This window comes from Nylanderia fulva, unplaced genomic scaffold (genome assembly GCF_048542155.1).
Source record: "Nylanderia fulva isolate GAGA-0341 unplaced genomic scaffold, ASM4854215v1 Scaffold14, whole genome shotgun sequence".
NCBI lineage: Eukaryota > Metazoa > Arthropoda > Insecta > Hymenoptera > Formicidae > Nylanderia > Nylanderia fulva.
The window spans coordinates 2322873-2343615 of record NW_028189622.1 but is presented as its reverse complement, the minus strand read 5'-3'; the positions used below and the strand labels follow the sequence as shown (position 1 = coordinate 2343615).

Genomic DNA, 20743 nt, shown 5'->3' with positions numbered 1-20743 from the left:
TTTGTCAAAATACTTGTAAGCGTTTACGAGAGAATATAGCTATAGTATTACAGGTTGCATCGAGATTGCACTCCACTTGGTATTGTTGGATATTGAGAAGTCGAGCATAGTTTATCGATCTCGATCGAACCCGTTCTTCGTTTCTATCGTGAGACTAACGTAGCCTCACTTCGTCCTTCGTTTCTGACGCGGAACTAATGGCGGTACCGCGCGGTGACGAAAGACGACGACAACGACGACAAAGAACTTATTTCAGTGCCGCTTCTAAGGATACAGATGACTGTACAGTTGAGCCCGCGCGAACGAGGGCGATGACGATCCGATAAAACGAATCGTCGCGGTGTGCTGCCTTCGCTGCCGGCGATGTAACACCTGCGCCCATTGTGGATGATTAGAGGGCCGGACCGAGGTGTATCGCGAAAGATTACAAACTCTCGTTCTACGACATGTGATAGAAGATAAAACTGTCATCGCGCGGCTAATCGGCCGACGTATGCAAAGAGAAGAACTCATTTCTCTTATTATTGTTGTTCAACATGAATAATGATAATAATAAATTTTACTATTAATTATTTTCTTTTTTCAATTACTTGTGTCATTGTGAACTTGTGTATCGCGAAAGATTACAAACTCTCGTTCTACGACATGTGATAGAAGATAAAACTGTCATCGCGCGGCTAATCGGCCGGCGTATGCAAAGAGAAGAACTCAGTTCTCTTATTATTGTTGTTCAATATGAATAATGATAATAATAGATTTTACTATTAATTATTTTCTTTTTTCAATTACTTGTGTCATTGTGAATTTGTGTATCGCGAAAGATTAATAATAGATTTTACTATTAATTATTTTCTTTTTTCAATTACTTGTGTCATTGTGAATTTGTGTGTGATAAACCTTTATATGCACTCAGTGCACACCGATGCATCCAATCGAATTCGCTATAACATAATAACAAGTTCAATCGATAGTGTATCTATGTATATAATTAAATATCGCAAAGTACAAAATATTGTAGCAATTCAAATTTTCACACATACATTTTTTTTCTTATCACATATCATATCCCATATTAAAAAAAAATGTTGCATTTACGTGCATTAAAATTCCTGAGAATAGTTCTGACATGAAATAAAAATAGCAAGTGAAAAAATTCAAATCTCTCGAACAACATATAGAACATTCTTGAAGTGCAAAACATTGCAAGACAAATGTGTCAGAAAATTCGATTGGCACCGGAAGAAGAAACTGCATTTTTAACTCGTATCGATTTATATTTAAGTGGATGACTTGATGGATGAAGTGCTCGACATAATTAATTGCATCATTTATTATCGCACGTTTAATTACGAATAATTAAAAGAGAAATAGCGTCTTTTTTTTTTATTCCTTTTACATTGTTTTCTAAATTTACGAACCTAATTGGATGTATAATCATTCTTCGTGAATCACAACTTTGTCTGGTAATTTTAGGCAGCATGTGCGTGTGAATCGAGATCGTAAATAATCTTATCTTCTCGAAGGAATAAAATCAAGCTCATACAACGTAAAAACAAACACTCGAATGGGTGAAATGATTGCGGGGAAAAATAAAAAGAACGGGTTTGGCGAACAAGCGATCAAGTGCAATTGAAACGATCTGTCGAACGACGGCAGAAAAGAAACAATCCATCCGATCCATCGAAGCGGATCGACGCGATGCAAGAAGAAACGGTAGAAAATCCGCAATAAAACTATACCAGGATACAAGTCGCAAATTCATAAATAAAGACATTTGATTTTAATGTCCGCTCGTTAGTATCTGCGTTGAACCAAATGCATGATGATATCTAAAAATTTATTTCAATATATACGTTTAACATTACAAATTCTCTAATTATTATTATTAATTTGAAAAAAAATTCACTTTTATAGTTAAATCGTGCACATATATTTTACACGAACGAAAATGAGGCAATTATATTTATTTGTACTTTTGATATAGCAACTTCACGCCTGCTATATTTGGTTTAGAATCCGTTTTGCACGCATATCATGTCACGTAAACAATGTCGAAATTTGAAAACGACACCACAATGAGATATCTTTGCAATTTATCTCGGTGATATCGCACTGTGTTACGCCGACTTCTTCACTCAGTTTTTTTTTCGTGTTTCTCAGGACGAGAGGTAATTTCGGCTGTAATTTCGGCCAGTCATTAAGACACGCACCTGCCGATAATCTAAATAATCTTGGTATAGCTAGATCTGATAATAATATTACTGTTATTCGTAATGACGTGTCGTTGTGGCGCTTTAATGATATTTTAAATGGAAAATCCAGCCCAAAACCATGTATTTCTCAGTTTTTTAGTGTATTATTAATATGTGATTATCAAAGTCTTATTATTGATTATTAATTTAATTATTAACACTTATTATTAATCTCTAAATCGCTCTATTGAAATACTTGAGACATTATTTATAAAACGGAGCATAGTTGTTTTTAATAATAAAATAAGTTATTAAAATACGATAATATAATCGGAGAATCAACTTGTTTTCACGCAAAATGTAAATAACATATGAGACTAATAATTTTTTTTTAATTGTAGCACACAACGTCCGATGATTCCTTTACGTATCTATATATTCGTAAAAATCTGCATGTAAAAAAAGTATGCCTACGGCAAAGTTTAATTTGCGCGAATGATCGCTCTTGCCGCCCGTAGAAATTTTATGGCTCTCCGTAACATCTGACGATTTATCACCCGGCGATTTAGAATTGAATGAAATAGTAAACGAGCATGCGTTCTCTATCCTCCTTTCCTCCTTCGATTCTTCATTCCATCGATTCGCTTATATCAATTAGCGGAATTTCTAATTGGTATACTCCGTCTCGGAGATGTGCGCGCGTGTCTCTATATTTTCACCCTTTCTTTACCTTTCATAACGTCCCGACTCTGCGGAACAGGTTAACGAGGTGAACATTTTACGTTTGATATTTACTTCGGGCCCGCCTTGGATCTGGTTTTATTGAATCATATATCAAGGCTTCTGAAAGGGCCTGAGTGGGGTAGAAAAGACCTGGCGAGCGCATATTCGCGAATCAACCGACGGCTTTCGAGAATTAGGGGAGTTTCGCTGCGTTTTTGCGAGATTGGCTTGAAACTTCTGATTATAGGTCTCTGATTGGGATATTTTACCGATGTTGATTTTTATGGAATTTTCTAGCATTTATGCATTTGCGAATCAATAATTTGCATATAGAAGTCGATTAGCTATTTTAACTTACTACAGTTCAGTTTACTATTGTTAAAAAATATATTTTTGTAAAAAATTATAAAATTTTATTGTTTATAATTCCATTAATTTTATTAATTTTAATTTATAATTTTGAAAATTTGATAAAAAATATTTTTTTCAACAAGAATGAATTTATGCTTTCTGGTAAATTAAAATAGCATCGACATTTATGTGCAAGTTATTGATTTGCAGATATAAAATACAAAATAAAACATTTTTTTCATGACATTAAATAAATTAAATTCGAAGGCTTCGCTTTTGGATGCAACTCGTAACGTTGCACGCATTTAATTTTTTGGGATTTGGGCAATTAGGGATTGAAGCATCTCGAACGCGATATATATATATATATATATATTTTTTTTTCTTTTTTTATAAATATTTTTGTAAAAAATTATAAAATGTTATTATTTGTAATTTCATTAATTTATAATTTAGAAAATTGGATAAAAAATATGTTTTTCAACAAAAGTGAATTTACGCTTTCTGTTAAATTAAAATAGCATCTATGTGCAAGTTATTGATTTGCAAATATAAAATATAAAATAAAAAAACAATGTTTTTTCACGACACACAGTAAATGAAATTTGTAGGCTCGTAACGTTGCAGGCATTCAATTTTTTGGGATTTGGGCAATTAGGGATTGAAGCATCTCGAACGCGATATATATATTTTTTTTTTTTTTTATAAAATATATTTTTGTAAAAAATTATAAAATGTTATTATTTGTAATTTCATTAATTTATAATTTAGAAAATTTGATAAAAAATATGTTTTTCAACAAGAGTGAATTTATGCTTTCTGTTAAATTAAAATAGCATCTATGTGCAAGTTATTGATTTGCAAATCTAAAATATAAAATAAAAAAAACAATGTTTTTTCACGACACACAGTAAATAAAATTTGAAGGCTCGTAACGTTGCGGGCATTCAATTTTTTGGGGAGTTTCAATTGGGGAAATTGAAACATCCGAAACGCGATGCGAGGACAAATTCGTCCGACGAGACGAGATCAGAAGAACGGAATAGAGAAACGTCTCTCGGCGAAGCGTGGGTTTCGGCGTGGCGCGCGCCCCTGCATTCCAATAAATAACGAAACAAAGGAGCTGTGAGAGAGACCCATCCCGCCCCATCTGGTCCCGGACGCGCCCGCCGCCATATTTACATCCGATAACGAGCCGGCAGATATTTACATTTTTAATAGCATAAACCCACAGAGCGCCCAGTCGTTTCGCTCATGGCAACGCTTTCCTTTCCGCTCTTCTTCTCGCTCCTCTCACGCTTTTGCTTCTCAATCCCCATATCTCCATGACCGGTCGCCATCAACAACCCCACCGCCGACGCCATTTATTAGCCTTAATTGATCGAAAGGGGTCTCCTCCGCGCCTTCTCTGTTCATCTCCCTCGCGCGCGAGCCGGTTTGCATTTTTGTCCGAGACGAAATTTCATTATAGGTCGAGACGAGGAAAGAGAAAACTGAAGGGTCGCGCGCGGATGGGGTGAGATACGATGCAGAGCGAGGAAATGAGCCGTCGTTTTTACCCGCGCAACATATGACGCCGGCGCCTTCGTAACGATTAGGACCGGCGAGTTAACAGGTGATACCTGCGTAGATTGCCCGTGACCGATCAGTTTTACCTCATCTCGGGGATCGCTGGAAAATACCTGCTTACCGCCAGGAAGGCGCGGCCAATTCCTTGCCGAGTAATTTTCCTACATTAATTAACTGCACATGTGTTTCTCGCGATAAACGATATCAATATTGTGTAGAGTGGTCGGAGCAAAAAATTTGAGCATATCGCTTGAAATTTCAGCGAACAAGTTTGATCAAACGTATATTTTTGTACGTCTCGTGCGAATTTAATCTAACATTCTTCTTTATAGATAGAGAAATGATTTATTTGAAATTAATAATGTTGATTTGATGTGAGACAGATTTTTTTTTCTTTTCAAATAAATTATCTATTAGGCAGTGCGTTGAAACAAATATTTATTAATATAATTTATAAAAGCTCTTTAGAAAATTTTAAATCTACAAATATAAAAAGGCAATAAGAGCTACATAAGTATAGAAATATATTTGTGAAACGATTTATAACATAAATTATTGAAAATTATACAGAAGTAAGTTCAATTCGTACGTTTCGGTTGTCTTTTCCAACCTTCTTCAGCGCAAATAATAATTAAAATATTAGTATAAATTAACAATAAGTTATTCATCAATGTCATTATAATAAAAATAAAAATATCCGGAGTCAAGTTATATGCTAACGTCCGAGATCAACGCATTTATAAAGTAAGAGCATATTTTAGTATATATTCTATTCCTCACAACGTCATTATATGTCATAGTCGCGAAACAGATCTCTCGCTAATTGTTCTGTTTATTAATAATAATATTTATATAAACTAATATAAATATTTATTAATTTAATAAGTTTTTGTGTACTTTTTCCTATACAAATAATTAGAAAAATCGAATAGCGTCGCTAATAATAAGAAAAATGTGCTTATAATCGTCGATCTGTTAAATACATAACATTATAATATCTTTGATCCTTCGCGCTTAGGCTAGAACAATGAAATTGCTAATTGGACGATCGTTATGCAACAAAGGCAGCCTCTAACTCATCCAGACCAGGTAGGATATAAATTGTTTATGGAAGCAAGTTAGTTAGTAAATCGAGAAGGGTGGCTGCGCCGCTCCGGTCATGAACGAGCCGCGCTCATCCTGGGAGGGGTTAATTGGATGGAGTGTTTGCGCCCGCAATTAGCGATTAGCAATTACTTCCTATGCGAACAGATAGGTGGGAGAGTGAGGCTTCGGCTGTTTCGGACCGACGGAGCGATTAATGGGCCAATCGGCTAATAACGCGTCACGCAAGAATACGCGGTAACCGTTTTACGTCGCGTTGCCATTCGCGTTCTTCATATGCGATATTGTGTTGCCGTTATTATCTCTCGCTTTCTTTCTCTCTAACCGACCCTCGCCATTCCCACGAGGATCGTGAGCTCGTTAACGGATTACGAGCAGTTTTAAGAATCAAGTTGGTCTGCGCGAATTAATTAATAATTCGCCAAAAAATCCTGCATTCGTGGGATCAGACAAATTCTATACATATGTAGAGATAATTATTTTCAAAGTTCTGCTTTTTGATATTTTTTATATTAATTTTTATTTCCTTAAAGTTTGAATTTTCATAGTATGACACTTGTCGAGATGACGTAAGCCACCGCGTGACGTGACAATTTTCTTGCTTAATCACATGCATATCTAATTTTGCTACAAATCATTTGATGTCGACGATTAAAAGTTTTTTCCTTTTTTTTTTCTTGCAAAACGCAAATTTGCATCGCGGTGATATCGATTTCAAATTCATCGCAGACTGAGTGAGTTTGCGCGGCACGTCTTCGCGTACAATCTAGAATCTCGATAATTGGTCTTACGAAGGGGAACGATCATTTAATAAATAAGCGAAACAAACGATCGCCACGGAATCGTACGTTAAATTCGTAGCGTCGCCTTTCGTTTTATCCGCCAGTCCAATAAACTCTCGCGATAAGTCGCAAATCAGCCTCGCGTTCGGCGAAGGATTGCGGCGATGCTCGAAAGGATCATGGATCCGCAGCCACGAAAGCGATATACCGAACCCGTGAAATATGTACATATGTGTGTGTGTGGAAGAAGAGCGCGGGATAAAGCTCCGCTAATTGGTGGCGAGGACGAGCTGGTGGTGGTGAACGCCACCACCGGTTCTCCATGGCCCGCGTAATTCCGACTAATTTATTTGATTGCGCCAGCAAGCATGCTCGGCTCTCTTCCTCGTCGTAATAAGACTCTCCCCTTATTTGCCCGGTCGCCTGGGACAGCCCAACCCTCGCCGTCGAGGAAGTCGAGAAATATCCGCGGTCGATCCTCGAGACAGTTTCGACTTTCGACCTTGAGATCGCGCGTCAATGTCGTTTGTTCGACTCGCGATGCGGAGGTGTACGATTAATTAATTCGGTTTCGAGCAAGAGAGTATATAAGCGTCAATTAAAGATCCCTCTCGAGGAAAATTTGGGATTGACTATTTGATAATAATTCTGTAATAATTTTTATAATAAGTAAGTCAAAGATATTTATGTTGATATTAGAACGGTAAGGGAAAACGCGATGCAACTAGATTAATTTGACATCGAGATTAGTGTGCTTTTGTATTTGGTTCATTTTTGATTCTTGATTATACAATATTATATTATTTATCAAACGTTATCTTGAAATAATTTTTATTACGATATTTATTATTGCATAACAATTTCAATGCAAGGAAAACATTGTTCTTTAAATCAATTCTCTCTCCTTCAATCTATACATCTTTTTTTTACAATCGAAATTTTTTTAGAATAATTGTAACTTTAAGAAATAATAATTTTGCATAACTTTTTTCTTTAAATATGCGATTTAATGTACATGTGCACGTTGTGTCATTCACATTATTTCCTGCTTCTTTTTTTCGATAACGAATGAAAATGCAAATTTTCTTTCGTAATACTTGACAGTTCTTAAATTGATGGCGCGACGTTCTTGTATCGTCGCACATACAGACTCACGAATATACACGCGTGTGAATTTCAAATACATTGTAGGACTCCTTTTAACAATAATGTCTTTCGTAGTTAGTACATGGACGGGAAGTTAGTTAGTTAAGAGACCGCAGCTATTCGATGGTAGAAAAGGAGTAGAAAAAGAGAGAGAAAAAGTGAGAGAGAGAGGTAGAAAGCAGGAAAAATAAATGCTAATAAAACACAATTAGCGACTTCACCAAGTCCACCAATCAGCGGATTCCGCGGCACTAATGTATATGCACGCTTAAAACCTACACGGAATTATTTGCTGACATATTATTGGCAGAATTCTTGTTTTTTGCAATTATTGGAATTCGTAAAAGTCTAACCTTTTGACAGTCACTCTGATTGGTTTTAGAGAATCTGATGAACGTATTTAGGACTTAAAATATTTGTCATTAATATATAACGTATTTTATATAAAATTACAAATTTTAATAAACTTTATGTTCAGTAAGGAGAGACTTGATTATTTTTTAATCTTAACTCAATTGATTTATTGTATATTAAAAATTCATGAAAGAAATTATATATATTTCACAATTTTTTTTATGTCATTAAATTATTTCAATTTTACAAAAAGTACTTTGATGACTGTCAGATTAATTACGTGTCTCAATTATTGATCTTCTTATTCAACTTGTAAAAACAGAAGCTGTGCATAAATTGCTTTTATAAACCACATTTATGATTATGTCTTTAGATGACGTCAGTCGCATTTGCTGAATAATTTAACACTGAATATTATTTTTTTACATTTAACATTTAAGTTTAAGCAAACAAGTTTATCAATACATTATACCAAGTAACAAGTGTCATTATTTTTTATTTATTCTTATCGAATAGATAATTTTCTTACATTGTTTTAAAATCATAAATTATCAATTATGTCAAGAGAACATACATTTTATTAATTATTTTTGAAAATGTTGTAATTTTTTTTAGCTAAATAAATTAACGAAATGATAAAAGACTGTAATGATATACCGTTACTCTGTCATGGAAAGAGAAGTGCTTGTATTTTTTGCGAATGCATTGTAACTTTTGAGGTATTAAACAGGAAATTATTGGCGTATCCATTGACGATAAAAGTTTCGTAATTCCATGCAATTATAGAGTCACTAATTTGAATAGAGAATTAGTAAGCACACGGGATTGTAACGTTTCCAGGACGATGAAATTTTAAACGCGGGGGTGGGTCGTTTCTGTAATGGGATAACGGGAATCGATGGGAGGATAAAGACGTAGCTTACCTCCGGGGAACATCAACCCTCCATGAAAGCCAATCGAGCACGAACAACCACCCCTAATCGCAGAACGCCATTGGCCCGGAGTTACCCCAATTCTATTACACCTTCTGTCATAGCCATTTATAGCGTTTAATCGACCAGTCCGGATCTCGTAATATGGCGGCGATAAACCAGCTCGTGCACATGCCATCTCACTCTTCTTTTGTCGTTAAATAGAAAAAGCCAATATTTGCAGTTTCAGATTAACTACGAATGCAGCATTTCACAAATCCCTTAAGTCATATTCTATATTTCGAGAATTTTCCGATAAGAAAAAAATGCAGAAAATAATGAGGAAAATAAAAATGCTAATTTTAAATGACATTTTACATTAATAATCTTGATAAAAGTTAGAAAAATTTGCTTTCTTTAAATTGTATGACAGTTTTGCTGATTTTATATGACATTTCACATCATACGAAATTTTGATTAATTGAATAAAGAAATGATTATATGTATTTTATATTTCAATAATTTTCCAATAAGAAAAAAATACAGAAAATAATGAGGAAAATAGAAATGCTAATTTTAAATGACATTTTAAATTAATAATCTTGATAAAAGTTAAAAAAATTGCTTTCTTTAAATTGTATGACAGTTTTGCTGATTTTATTATGACATTTCACATCATACGAAATTTTGATTATAAGATTATTAATTAAATAAAGAAATGACTATATATATTTTATATTTCGATAATTTTCCGATAAGAAAAGAATGCAGAAAATAATGAGGAAAATAAAAATGCTAATTTTAAATGACATTTTATATTAATAATCTTGATAAAAGTTAGAAAAATTTGCTTTGTTTAAATTGTATGACAGTTTTGCTAATTTTATATGACATTCTACATCATATGAAGTTTTGATTATAAGAAGATTATGAATTAAATAAATTAAAAATAATAACATACCTTTTTTAAGAGCATAATAAATGAATATTTTTATAAAAATATAATATAATAATATTCTCCGTCTATCTCGTGAATAACTCGATTATTAGCTTAAGAAAAATATTTTTTATCGACTTCGACAGTAATTACTTAAGTAAAGAAGGTATAACTTTAAAATACATTTTCACTTGTTATATTGCGGTGGAGCCAACTAGTTTAGTCCGCTTATCTATGCGTCTGCACACGGGTAATTATTTATATCCACTTTTAAATATTTACCTACAAAATATGCTAGAGAGTACGTTAATAATACCAGCACGGCATTAACGTGGCGATAATAATACGGTTCTGTTCTCTTTTCGAACATTAGCGACAAAAAATAAACCGAAAAATTATGATTTTTCGCAACAACAATAAGTAACAATAACTATACATATATCAGGAAATACACGATGTTAAATATGCTTATAAATAGCTTTGATATATTTCTTTTTGCGTATGACTTATTATTGTTACAAAAAATATATACGTATAATATATATTTAATTTTTATTTCTAATATGAAAATATGTCTTGGCACACCAATAGATTTGGATATAACTTCTTCACTTCTTTTTTAATAGTACTGATTATTTTTTAAGGTACAACAATTATATGCCTATCTTCTAATTAGAATTTGTTAAATACCGTGACTTCATTATATTAACATTTTTATTTTAACAATTAACATACATTTTTATTTTATATGTTTATCTATATCCACGTGCTTGTTCGTTTTAGGTATCTCGTTAATATAATTCGTTTTACGTATCTCGTAAATTTTCAGGTCGATATGACGAGTCGTTTGCAACCATGTATATACACGGAAATGCGTTGAAAATAACGATTCGTTGTCTAAAAATAACATAAAATAAGCAGTAGCGTGTCTGCACTTCGGTTTTTTTAAATAAATACTAATGTCATAATTAAAATGTTATATCAATACACGATCGAAACAAAAATTAATTATAAATTAAAATATAAATATGTAGTTTTAATTATTATATTAATGAAGTCTTTATCTTCTATAATGACTTCTGAATTAATTATTTAATCGAAATAATATTTGTCGCTCGATATCTTTGTGAAAATTATTATAATATTACTGATTTTGATTACATTATATTATACGTACGCGTGTAATTTGTTAATCCACGTGCTATCTTATTAATTACCTGATAACAAGCCGATAGTTCATAGAGTCGCGGGGAGAATGAGATTCCGTTATCGCACGAGCTCGTTTCGCTTTATCAGCCGACGACTAAATGTTAATTCGCTATTTATTCGCCACCGTAAGAGAATCGAGCAATGCTCGTTATCGCTGCCCGGCGCATATTTTGCATATCAGCCAACTAGGCCGATATGTAGCTTTTCCGTTAGTCGCTTATTGCATCGCGCTCGGACTTTCCTCGTTTCTTCTAGATCTAGATGCTACAGACTCTTGCGACATTGCGATAATATCGAAATATCGAAAAAGATTAATTTATACACAAAGAGAATTTTCTCTTACAATTTAGAAGAATTGAGAAAATTTCATAAGAGTTTCTCTAATTAATATTTACTACAATAAAAATATTAATGTCTATCACAATAAGATATAAAATATGGTCGATTAATTTTACCATGTACATATTAATATTTTTTATTGTGGTAAATATTAATCAGAAATTTTCAAGGTGAATTCTAAGAGAAAATTCTCTCCGTGTACAGATTTTTAAAAATAAATTTCAGATTTTAAATATTGCTTACAATCTGTTATCACAATGTAGTAGTTTTATTCATGGGAGGGTGAAATATCGGTCGTTGTTTTCCCGTCGAGATTTTTTGCGGTTTTCACGAGAAAAGGATGGAATGAAGTCTGACGGTGATGTAACAATTCGCTCTACTCGCCGGATCTCTAATTGGGCATCGTCCCAATCACGTATTTATCTACACCATCGATACGTGTCAGCAATAACGACAGCGATACAGTTTTTGCTAGATCCATGGGGCGGACTAATTTCGAGTTAATCGCCATCTTATCGCGATCTTACCGATTTTAAATGCGCCTTAATTAACTCCACCGCTCTTATAAGAGCGGCTGGTTTTTGCTGAATCTCTGGCACAAAAGGCACTCGTGGGGAAAAAGTAAACCTCCGGAGCCGGGATTTCTCAAGCCCCCGGAATGTCGTGCGGCTTTGATCGAAGAGAGGTAACTGATCATCCTTTGAAAGCCTGGTGTCACGATCGATCTTGCTTTTGTTTCTCAATGTTTCTCTTTCCACGGAACTTAATGAAAATATTACGCGAGAAAATTTAGTTATCATCCAATATATTTTTTAAGAACTCTCAATTATTTATAAGTTATTTAAAAACTTTACAAAAATCAACAATAACTTTTATTTTATAAATATTATTAAGTTAGTTTATTATCTATTTATGAATATTCCATTACACTTCTCTCTATTTAATATTACATTTTATTTTTTTTAAATTAGGATTTCTTTCACGATTACAAGCATTACAACTCGAGTAAACATATATGCATGTACATATATTATACGAGACTTGTGTCATTCAAATTGCTCCGATATGTCATTGTAAGTAAAGATTCGATACCACTATGTAATCAACTCGTAGAATAGATTTTTTATGCGACGATAAATTACATAGATCATGCTAATAATTACGCTTCCAACTTAATCAACTCGATAATTAACTTGCCTATCAGATTTAGATTTACTTTGGTATATCATATACCTGTCACGTTTCATAGCATACTCGTTTATTCATATGTAGAACGTATAAATAAAATCCTTGTTTCGTCCAAAATATAATTATCAATCCTTATTTGCAATTTTATTTTTCACATAATTTTGCATATAACACGTTTAAATTCTATGACTCATTGTTTCACATTCATGTATTTTTTATATTTATATCTGATTTTACATTTGTATTATATAATGACAACTATATACGATTATTAATCTTTTTCTCACTTCGAAATAACCGTGTGTGCGAACATTGTTTTTAAAGAATAAAAAATAAAAGAAATAAATCACGATATAAAGATATCGTGATATAAATCGTTTAATATAGAGAAACTTTTCGTAATAAAAATATCTTTTGGCTAAATATATGAATATTTAGCAAAAATACATATTTCTATATGTTCAGCATATATCATGACTATGCTTGTTTCCACCAATGTGTGTGGCGAATTATGATCAATTCTAAGTGGGATTATTTAAGTAAAGACTCACTTGGCGAACTCTCAACGTCCTGGGCAGGTAGTTCCGCTTCCTCGACGTCGACGAGGCTGCGGATGCTGAAGACACTTTTTGCCACTCTGGTCTTTTGTATGTCACCGACGCCGTCCGTGGCTCTTCTGGGCGTCGTGCTGAGATCCATCGTCGATAATCGCACAATTCTCGACAGGGAGGAGGACTCGGGATACCTCACCATAAGCATCGAAATCGTGCCGTTTTCATTCTCGGTGTTGTTGTCCGCATTTTCGTTCACGCGGCCTCATTAACGACACCCAAAAAATGAGTATTATTTGCTTATTATTATATTAAGAAAATCGATTTTTTGCACTTCCGTCCACGTAATTTTGTTGGTGCTCGAGTCCGATGACACTTAACTTTCTCGCGAAAAGTCAATGGCAATCTCGATTTTCGTCGTCACTTTTTTGTGAAAAGTATCTATTTCGTTCGAGCTTGTCACACTCACGTTAATACTGACATTGCACGAAAAAAATGCGTTACTTGCGTTTCCTTATTCGTATCGCAGATACGTATTTAGTTTAGATAATAGACTTATCATCTGTTCATCGCACAATCTCTCTTGGGAAAACTTGACTTTTTAACTGATAAAATAGTTTTTTATAGGTAACAGATACAATGATTACGTATGTCATGATACGTCGAGATGTTATCTTATTGCACTTGTCTCTTGCCGTGATCCGAGATCGATTATCTTCGAGTGTCCGGCTATCGCGTCTTCTACGTCGCACTCCAATGTTTTCCCTGTGATTCACTTTTTGCGATTTAATAAGCTCGATCCTCGCATCGCTCGATGACCGACTGTCGTGTCGCACTTCCGTTTCCGGCCGAGAGTAAACATCGTCGTTTCAAGTATGCTTCTCGTCGCGCGGCTATCGGATCATCGAGTCGCGCATTATCGATTTCGTCGGCGGGCATGTTATCGCGTCGATCCTTATCAGGAACGCGTATCATCGCAAACTGACAAACCGCACGTGTCGCGCGAAAATTACTCTTGTCGGGCTCGTAAACACTCGCTCACGCACGCACGTTTTGTGTTTTCCTCGCACGGAAAGATCAATGAACTCTTTCATGATTTACATGCTCTTCTACGGTCACCTCTCGTTTTGTTTAAGACAGTTTTTGTGAAGACAGTTGTGCTCTTCAAACAATCATTTTCGGAGCAGTGGAAAGATCAGCTGATGATGTTGTGACAGATGAGCCAAAAAATCAGAATCTCCAGAACTGTTTAAAATTTGACAGTTTTAACAGATATTTTCACAAGATGACACTTCGCGCGAGGTTTAATTCAAATTAAATGAGATTGAAAACATCTCAAATAAGCCTAAGTACGCTTCAATTCTTTGTCGAAAATAATCCTCATACTCGTAATGCATATTTAATTCGATATCACTTTTCTCAGATTGTAAAAACTCTGATGATTTTGATGAAAAGTCCGCGCGATTATCATATCCAAGTGAAGCATACTGATTCTTCCTCTAACTCGATTACTTGCATAGCGAAATGAATGAATCATTATGCATTTGATTAACTCCGCAAGCAAGCATCAACATTGCAGCGATATTAAAAAAAAAAAATTTGGAATCTATTATCACCCAAGCAATTCAGTCTCACTGTAGTTCTAGAATCACATGTAGATGTTTATATCCACGTATCTCAGAGCACGTTGATTCTCCTTGAACCGATTATTCACGCTGCAACGTGTATCCACATGCACTTGTTTATTAACTTTTCGAGTCCCATCGCGTTTGAATGTGTGCGGCGATTTAATCGATGAGCGATTACCCCGTATAATGACCGTCACTAATATTTCCTGGCCTCGCGTACAATCGACTTGACAGTTCGTGAAGCGAGAGCGAAGCCGTAAGCGCGCGCGGCACACGCGTATCGCGAACTCCAGGCCGACAATGTGCGCCGCCACGTTCCCTCCACTTCGAGGAGGTCGATCGCTCGCCACGCTGCCCCAGGTGATGCCAGGTGGGATAGAGGGGAAGGTGTGATGAGAACCTGCAGACCGCCTTCGTGGAACAAAATGGAGTTGAATGCAAATGGAAACTCCGCCCATAGGGATCCGCCCGCGCCGAGAAAAGGATTGACTCTCCTCTTTTAAACGGAGGCTGTTCTGGCGAGATTCCGATGCTTCTTGTACGTTATCTGGGATGCATATTTCGTTTCTCATCGTTTTTTAACGGATGGAAAAATAATTGGTGAACAGCCTGATGTTGCGAATTGTGAGATGAAGATGAAGACAATTTTTTGTTGCAGTAATATAATTTTAATAGTGCAGCAGGAATTTTGATAGGTAATTTAGATAGTAGCGTTTTAGGTGGAATTTTTTTTTATAGATAGAACAGATTTTTTTAATACGTAAAAATATACAAAATCTACTATTCAAAATTTACATTTACAAATATGTAAAAAATTATTATGTGATTATATTTAGTTTTACATTTATTTTATATTAATTTTATATTTTAATTATTATATTTTATTATTATTATTATTAAAACTTATGTGTTTGGCAAAAATATTTGATAAAAAAGAAGAAAGGAGTTGGGATGATAATTTTAGTAAAGGAGGAATAGTGAAAATATCGTTGCATATATAAATGCATATACGTGATTCTCTTCGATTTATTTCATACGTAGTATTTATTAATTTTAATACATTACGTAGTGCGTTTAATAATTCGCCATAGCGATTATTTGAAGCACCTCGATCAAGCGACGGAATGATAGTTTCATAATATCAAATTTTTTTAACATAGTGCATATAAATTTAATCCTTTCAAGCTCCATTACTTCAGTGTAATCGAATCCGATTATTTGATTAATTTGCATGATATAATAATAATAATAATAGTATTTAGTTTATATATATTTATGTACATTTACAAGGAAGATCATTTCTCTGAAAATTTTGCAATTTTAAGATGCTGTTTTATGCAGAATAAAAATTATTTATGCAATGATAGATTAAAAATTATAAAGATTTAAAAATAATAAAAATGCAAAACTGAAAGGGATCTCAAAGTAACAAACTCGTAATAATATTGTTTTTGTTCTGAACGAGGCGTTTCAAATCGCTGATTTTTAATGAGCAGACATTGCCCTGCACAAAATCCGACGAACATAATTAACCTAAGTGACAGTAATACAATTCCTCAGTGAACGTCGCAAATCTCTACGTGACTACGATCATCATCAGAATCTTGAACGAATTAGAAATGATAAAGCGCGTCTTTTCTGTATCGCAAACGCGCAAATGTGTAACATCTAACGATCCAAGGAGATTACATATATTACATTATAACGCAATTGTAATTTCGTATACTTTGAACCATTCAAAGTTGCACTGACAATTGCGTCGTAATACCTACAACAAAATACTCGACGCAGGAAAAAATAAATAATCAATTCCACTTTTCTCTTGGTATAAATGTAAATCTTAATGAAATATGTTCATAGAAAAGCAATCCATGTTTTGTTTTCTTAAAAATTGCGACTAAGTATGTAACAATATTCGAGTATCTTTATATGTGTATTCATTCATTTTTTAAAGTAAAATATATAGTATCGATATTCTCTGTACAAGGAATAACACAGATTATTTGGAATAAATTCTAATTAAATCCGGATTTTTTATTATAATATAAAAAAAAATACCACGCATCTTGTTTTTGGTAACCAACGAAAATTAAAAGCTAGAACCAGAAAATAAAAAGTCTCTTTTATGTACATATTTTGGCATAAGAAAACTTTCGACAAAAACTCAAAATATTAAGAAGTGCACGCAAATTATATATCCTAATGCACACTTAAGTTAATTCATGCTAAAATTATTCGAAATGAAATGAAATTTGTCCTCGAACGTAAAGTGACAAAAATGTATCTTTGGCACAATAAATGTGAACATTAATGTTATCCGTGTCCGCCGATTTAGTTATCTCGTATTGGCATTCTTAATTCTCTTTTCTTCCTCGATCGCGGTATATGAGATCTTTCATGTTTCCTCACATTTATATGGGAAATCACATTAACATTGAAATTAAAAAGAATCGTAATATAGGACAATTACAATTAATAATATATTAGACTTAGCACCTAATGGGGTTATTCACATTGATCGCGCGCGCAAATTAACGATTTCGGTTCTTAACTATTCGCGAAACACTCGTAAATTTCAAGAAATAAAGTACAAATACTTCCTGCTCGGCCTAGGAAAATTAAACAAAAATTTTGCCACTACCAATTGGCTACAAAGAGTCGAAAATTTGGAATTTGACAGCGCGTTGCATTTGATATTTGTTAGACGATATCTAAAAAAAAGAACAAAAAGACAACAAGAGACAAAAATAAATCAAAATCAGTTAATTGATCTCTTGCTTTAATATTATTAACACGTTTAATTAATTTCGTACTCTAATTTATATTGCAGCCCACAGTCCGGAACATGACGAAACATCTATAATAAACAATTGCTTGCTTGAGCTCCTTCGGGGTGCAATTCACCCTGAATTTAAAATCACAAAACGTTTACGTATACCAGTTTGAACACCTAGGCCTTATTCGTACCATCACTAACTATACTTGACTTTTGTTGGTAACCAGTCGAGGTTTACCATCGACGTTGGAAGTCGCCGGTACATATTCGAAAGTTCCTAACTACTTACCGTCTGCTCGCGCAGAGATCTACTTTTGATCTCTTCTTTGATCTGTATTTGACACGCGACAATTCTTTGGAAATAAGATAAGGGGATGAGACCGCTTTCGCGAGAATCATAAGTATCGAGTATCAGTACCCCTAAGTACACATTTCATTGTATCATGATTTTTGTTCTTACATTGATTACATATTAAGAAAAAATATACTCTAAATAATAGAAGCCATATAAAATACAATTATGGGCTGATATCGCGAAGGATGATTTAAATTCGAAATTTATATTTCTCGCACGAATTGAAGCAACAATTTCAATTTTTATTGAAAGTGGATACATTTGTGGATTAAATTTTTCATTTTTTTTAAATTGCATTTAGATGTAATATAAAATTTGTTACCAGTAAGCACACACAGAATGTACTTAAGGATACTGATACGTGAGAGATAACGTCGTACATTTCGAAATAAAAATTCGTTTACATTTAACACTATTTGCATTTAAGGCATGTAACGATAATGAAGCGATAAAAATCGAAGATTCATATAACATGTCTTTGGGATACTCGTATTTACGGATTACCAGCCTAGTCTATAAACTCAGCTTTAGCGACATCATGCATGCGAGATATTAGATCACGGATTTACAGGACTACACTATTCAAAAGCTTGGATATTTTTGTCAGCCCAGCGAAATCGAGTCTTAAAAGGTTAAATGTCCACTTTACTTTTCTTTTAAAAAAAATTAAATATATATATATATATATATATATATAAGTTTACATAATCCATACATATACAAATACATAATATAAGTCAAACGTAAAATTGCAAACTCTTCAATTCTTTAAAAGTATTTTTGATTTATGAAATTGAGAATTCTCAATTTTAGGATTTTTTTAACTTAAAGATTAAGTGGACACGCAGCCCAAGTCTCAATAGGTCCTACATCTAATATCTCTTAATTCCATATGTCTGTCTCTCTACTTTATAAAATGCCCGTCCCGTATTTCTTCCGGGACTTCTAAGGATTCAGCTGTAACTACGAGCAAAAATAAGCATCATCGTATGCCTGGTCTCGTTTCTTCATATAAAATTCGTTATATCTAATTAAGTGTCATGGTTGACTGCAGTCTATCGTTACGTCGTAGTTTCATCGATTTTGCTCGCGCGCGGTTTTTTTAATGAGAAAAACCCGTCGCTCGATATTAACACAGGTTGCTTATCGTACGAGGGATACAAAAAAATTTATTTCACATATAGATAGCTTATATACGCGACCGCTTATTCGACGTTTATCTTCTTGTGGTTTCAAAGCGATTCATCAATTCTACGAAGCGCCCGTGCAAAAGTTATAGCGACAAAGCGACTTATTGTCGGTTCGATAAAGAATCACTTCGCAATCGAGACTATCGACTCGTTGTATCCTAAGGATTATCCTCGAGCTTCGGAACAACCCGTATAACACAAAAATTCAAAAAGATGCTTTTTAGAGACCTGAAAAACTCGTCTTTTAGACATCTGAGAAACATTTCAGAAACAACGAAGATGAGCTAAAGATTTGCGAAAGATTAAGCATGTCTCTTAAATGTTTAATATCTAAAAAAATTGACATCTTTTTTAGACATCTTTCAGATGACTTTGGACGTCTTTCAAACGTTTGTGTTATCTAAGAAGTATATTCGCAAAAACTCTATTCGCGTGACAATTATTAATTAAGTATCGCTATTAAATCTAAATTCTAGTTCTGAGTATTTTAATCCTCAACTGGTTTAATGTAATTTGCATGATTGAATATCAGTCTGCATTATTCTATTAATTAAAATTGAAACGATTGAAACAATTGAAATAATTTTCATTAAAAAAATTTTTAAACCTTATTCTTATTTAGAATACATTTTAATTTAATTTAAAAAACGCGAATTTACCCTTGTTTAATTAATTCAATAATCATTAGCTTGCCAATTAATTTTTTTAGTTCTGAAATATGTTACTTTACCAGTTAATGATTAATAATCAGCTCGCGTATCGAGTCAGTCGATCTGCAAACCCTTCATCCACGTCGAAAAGGAAGCGATCGAGCAAATTTCAGTTCAGTCTCGACGATTCGAAAGAAAGCGTCATCGCGCACTTTTTGTCTAGCTCGTCTCTCGGAGCATATTTCGAGCGCGATCTTTGCTTACGGCTCATCCTCTCTCTTCTCGAGGAGGGAGGAAACCGACTCCTGATCTCTCGCCAAATCATCTCGCGAATTAGATAGTCTGGCGCTAAGCAGGCACGTGGTTCGGCATGCTCGAGGAGGTTTGCAGTGGCGATCGTGTCTGATGGAATCTTAGCAACTCGGATACGGTGACCGCGACTCGCACGACCCCACGACCTCCTTCCAGGACGTCGCTGGCGCAGCACATGAGGTTCTGAAAAATTACCAAGAAGAGTGCACGTGTCTTAAGTAAGTCCGTTTTACTGGGCAGCGCGCGTATACTTGTTTCACTTCAAAATGCAACTGTAAATCCGCGAGTTTTCTATTTTACTTTGAGATACTATAGAATATTTAGAATTAATTGCGTCAGCAATTTAAGTCGTAGAAGTAACCGAATCGGATATCGAAACGATATTAAAGATTGAATGGTGAAATTTATTATTTATTTAAACAGCTCGAATAATATATGTATACATGAAGATTTAAAGAATCTTTCATGAAATAGAA

The 20743-nt window shown here is 34.0% G+C and overlaps 2 protein-coding genes across 2 annotated transcripts in view; both read right to left on the bottom strand.

The window, feature by feature from the left end:
- LOC114929234 (aristaless-related homeobox protein A) overlaps window positions 1-15271 on the bottom strand; it is a 126537-nt gene extending 111266 nt beyond the window's left edge. Inside the window, exon 1 of the mRNA XM_029300712.2 lies at window positions 13357-15271. Within this exon, the coding sequence (XP_029156545.1) occupies window positions 13357-13564 (208 nt within the window). The 5' untranslated portion in view covers window positions 13565-15271. The remainder of the gene's footprint in view (window positions 1-13356) is intronic.
- Window positions 15272-15992: 721 nt separating this feature from the next.
- Lrch (Leucine-rich-repeats and calponin homology domain protein) overlaps window positions 15993-20743 on the bottom strand; it is a 44644-nt gene continuing 39893 nt past the window's right edge. The window contains exon 13 of the mRNA XM_029300490.2: window positions 15993-20450. Coding sequence (XP_029156323.2) covers window positions 20304-20450 — 147 coding nt within the window. The 3' untranslated portion in view covers window positions 15993-20303. The remainder of the gene's footprint in view (window positions 20451-20743) is intronic.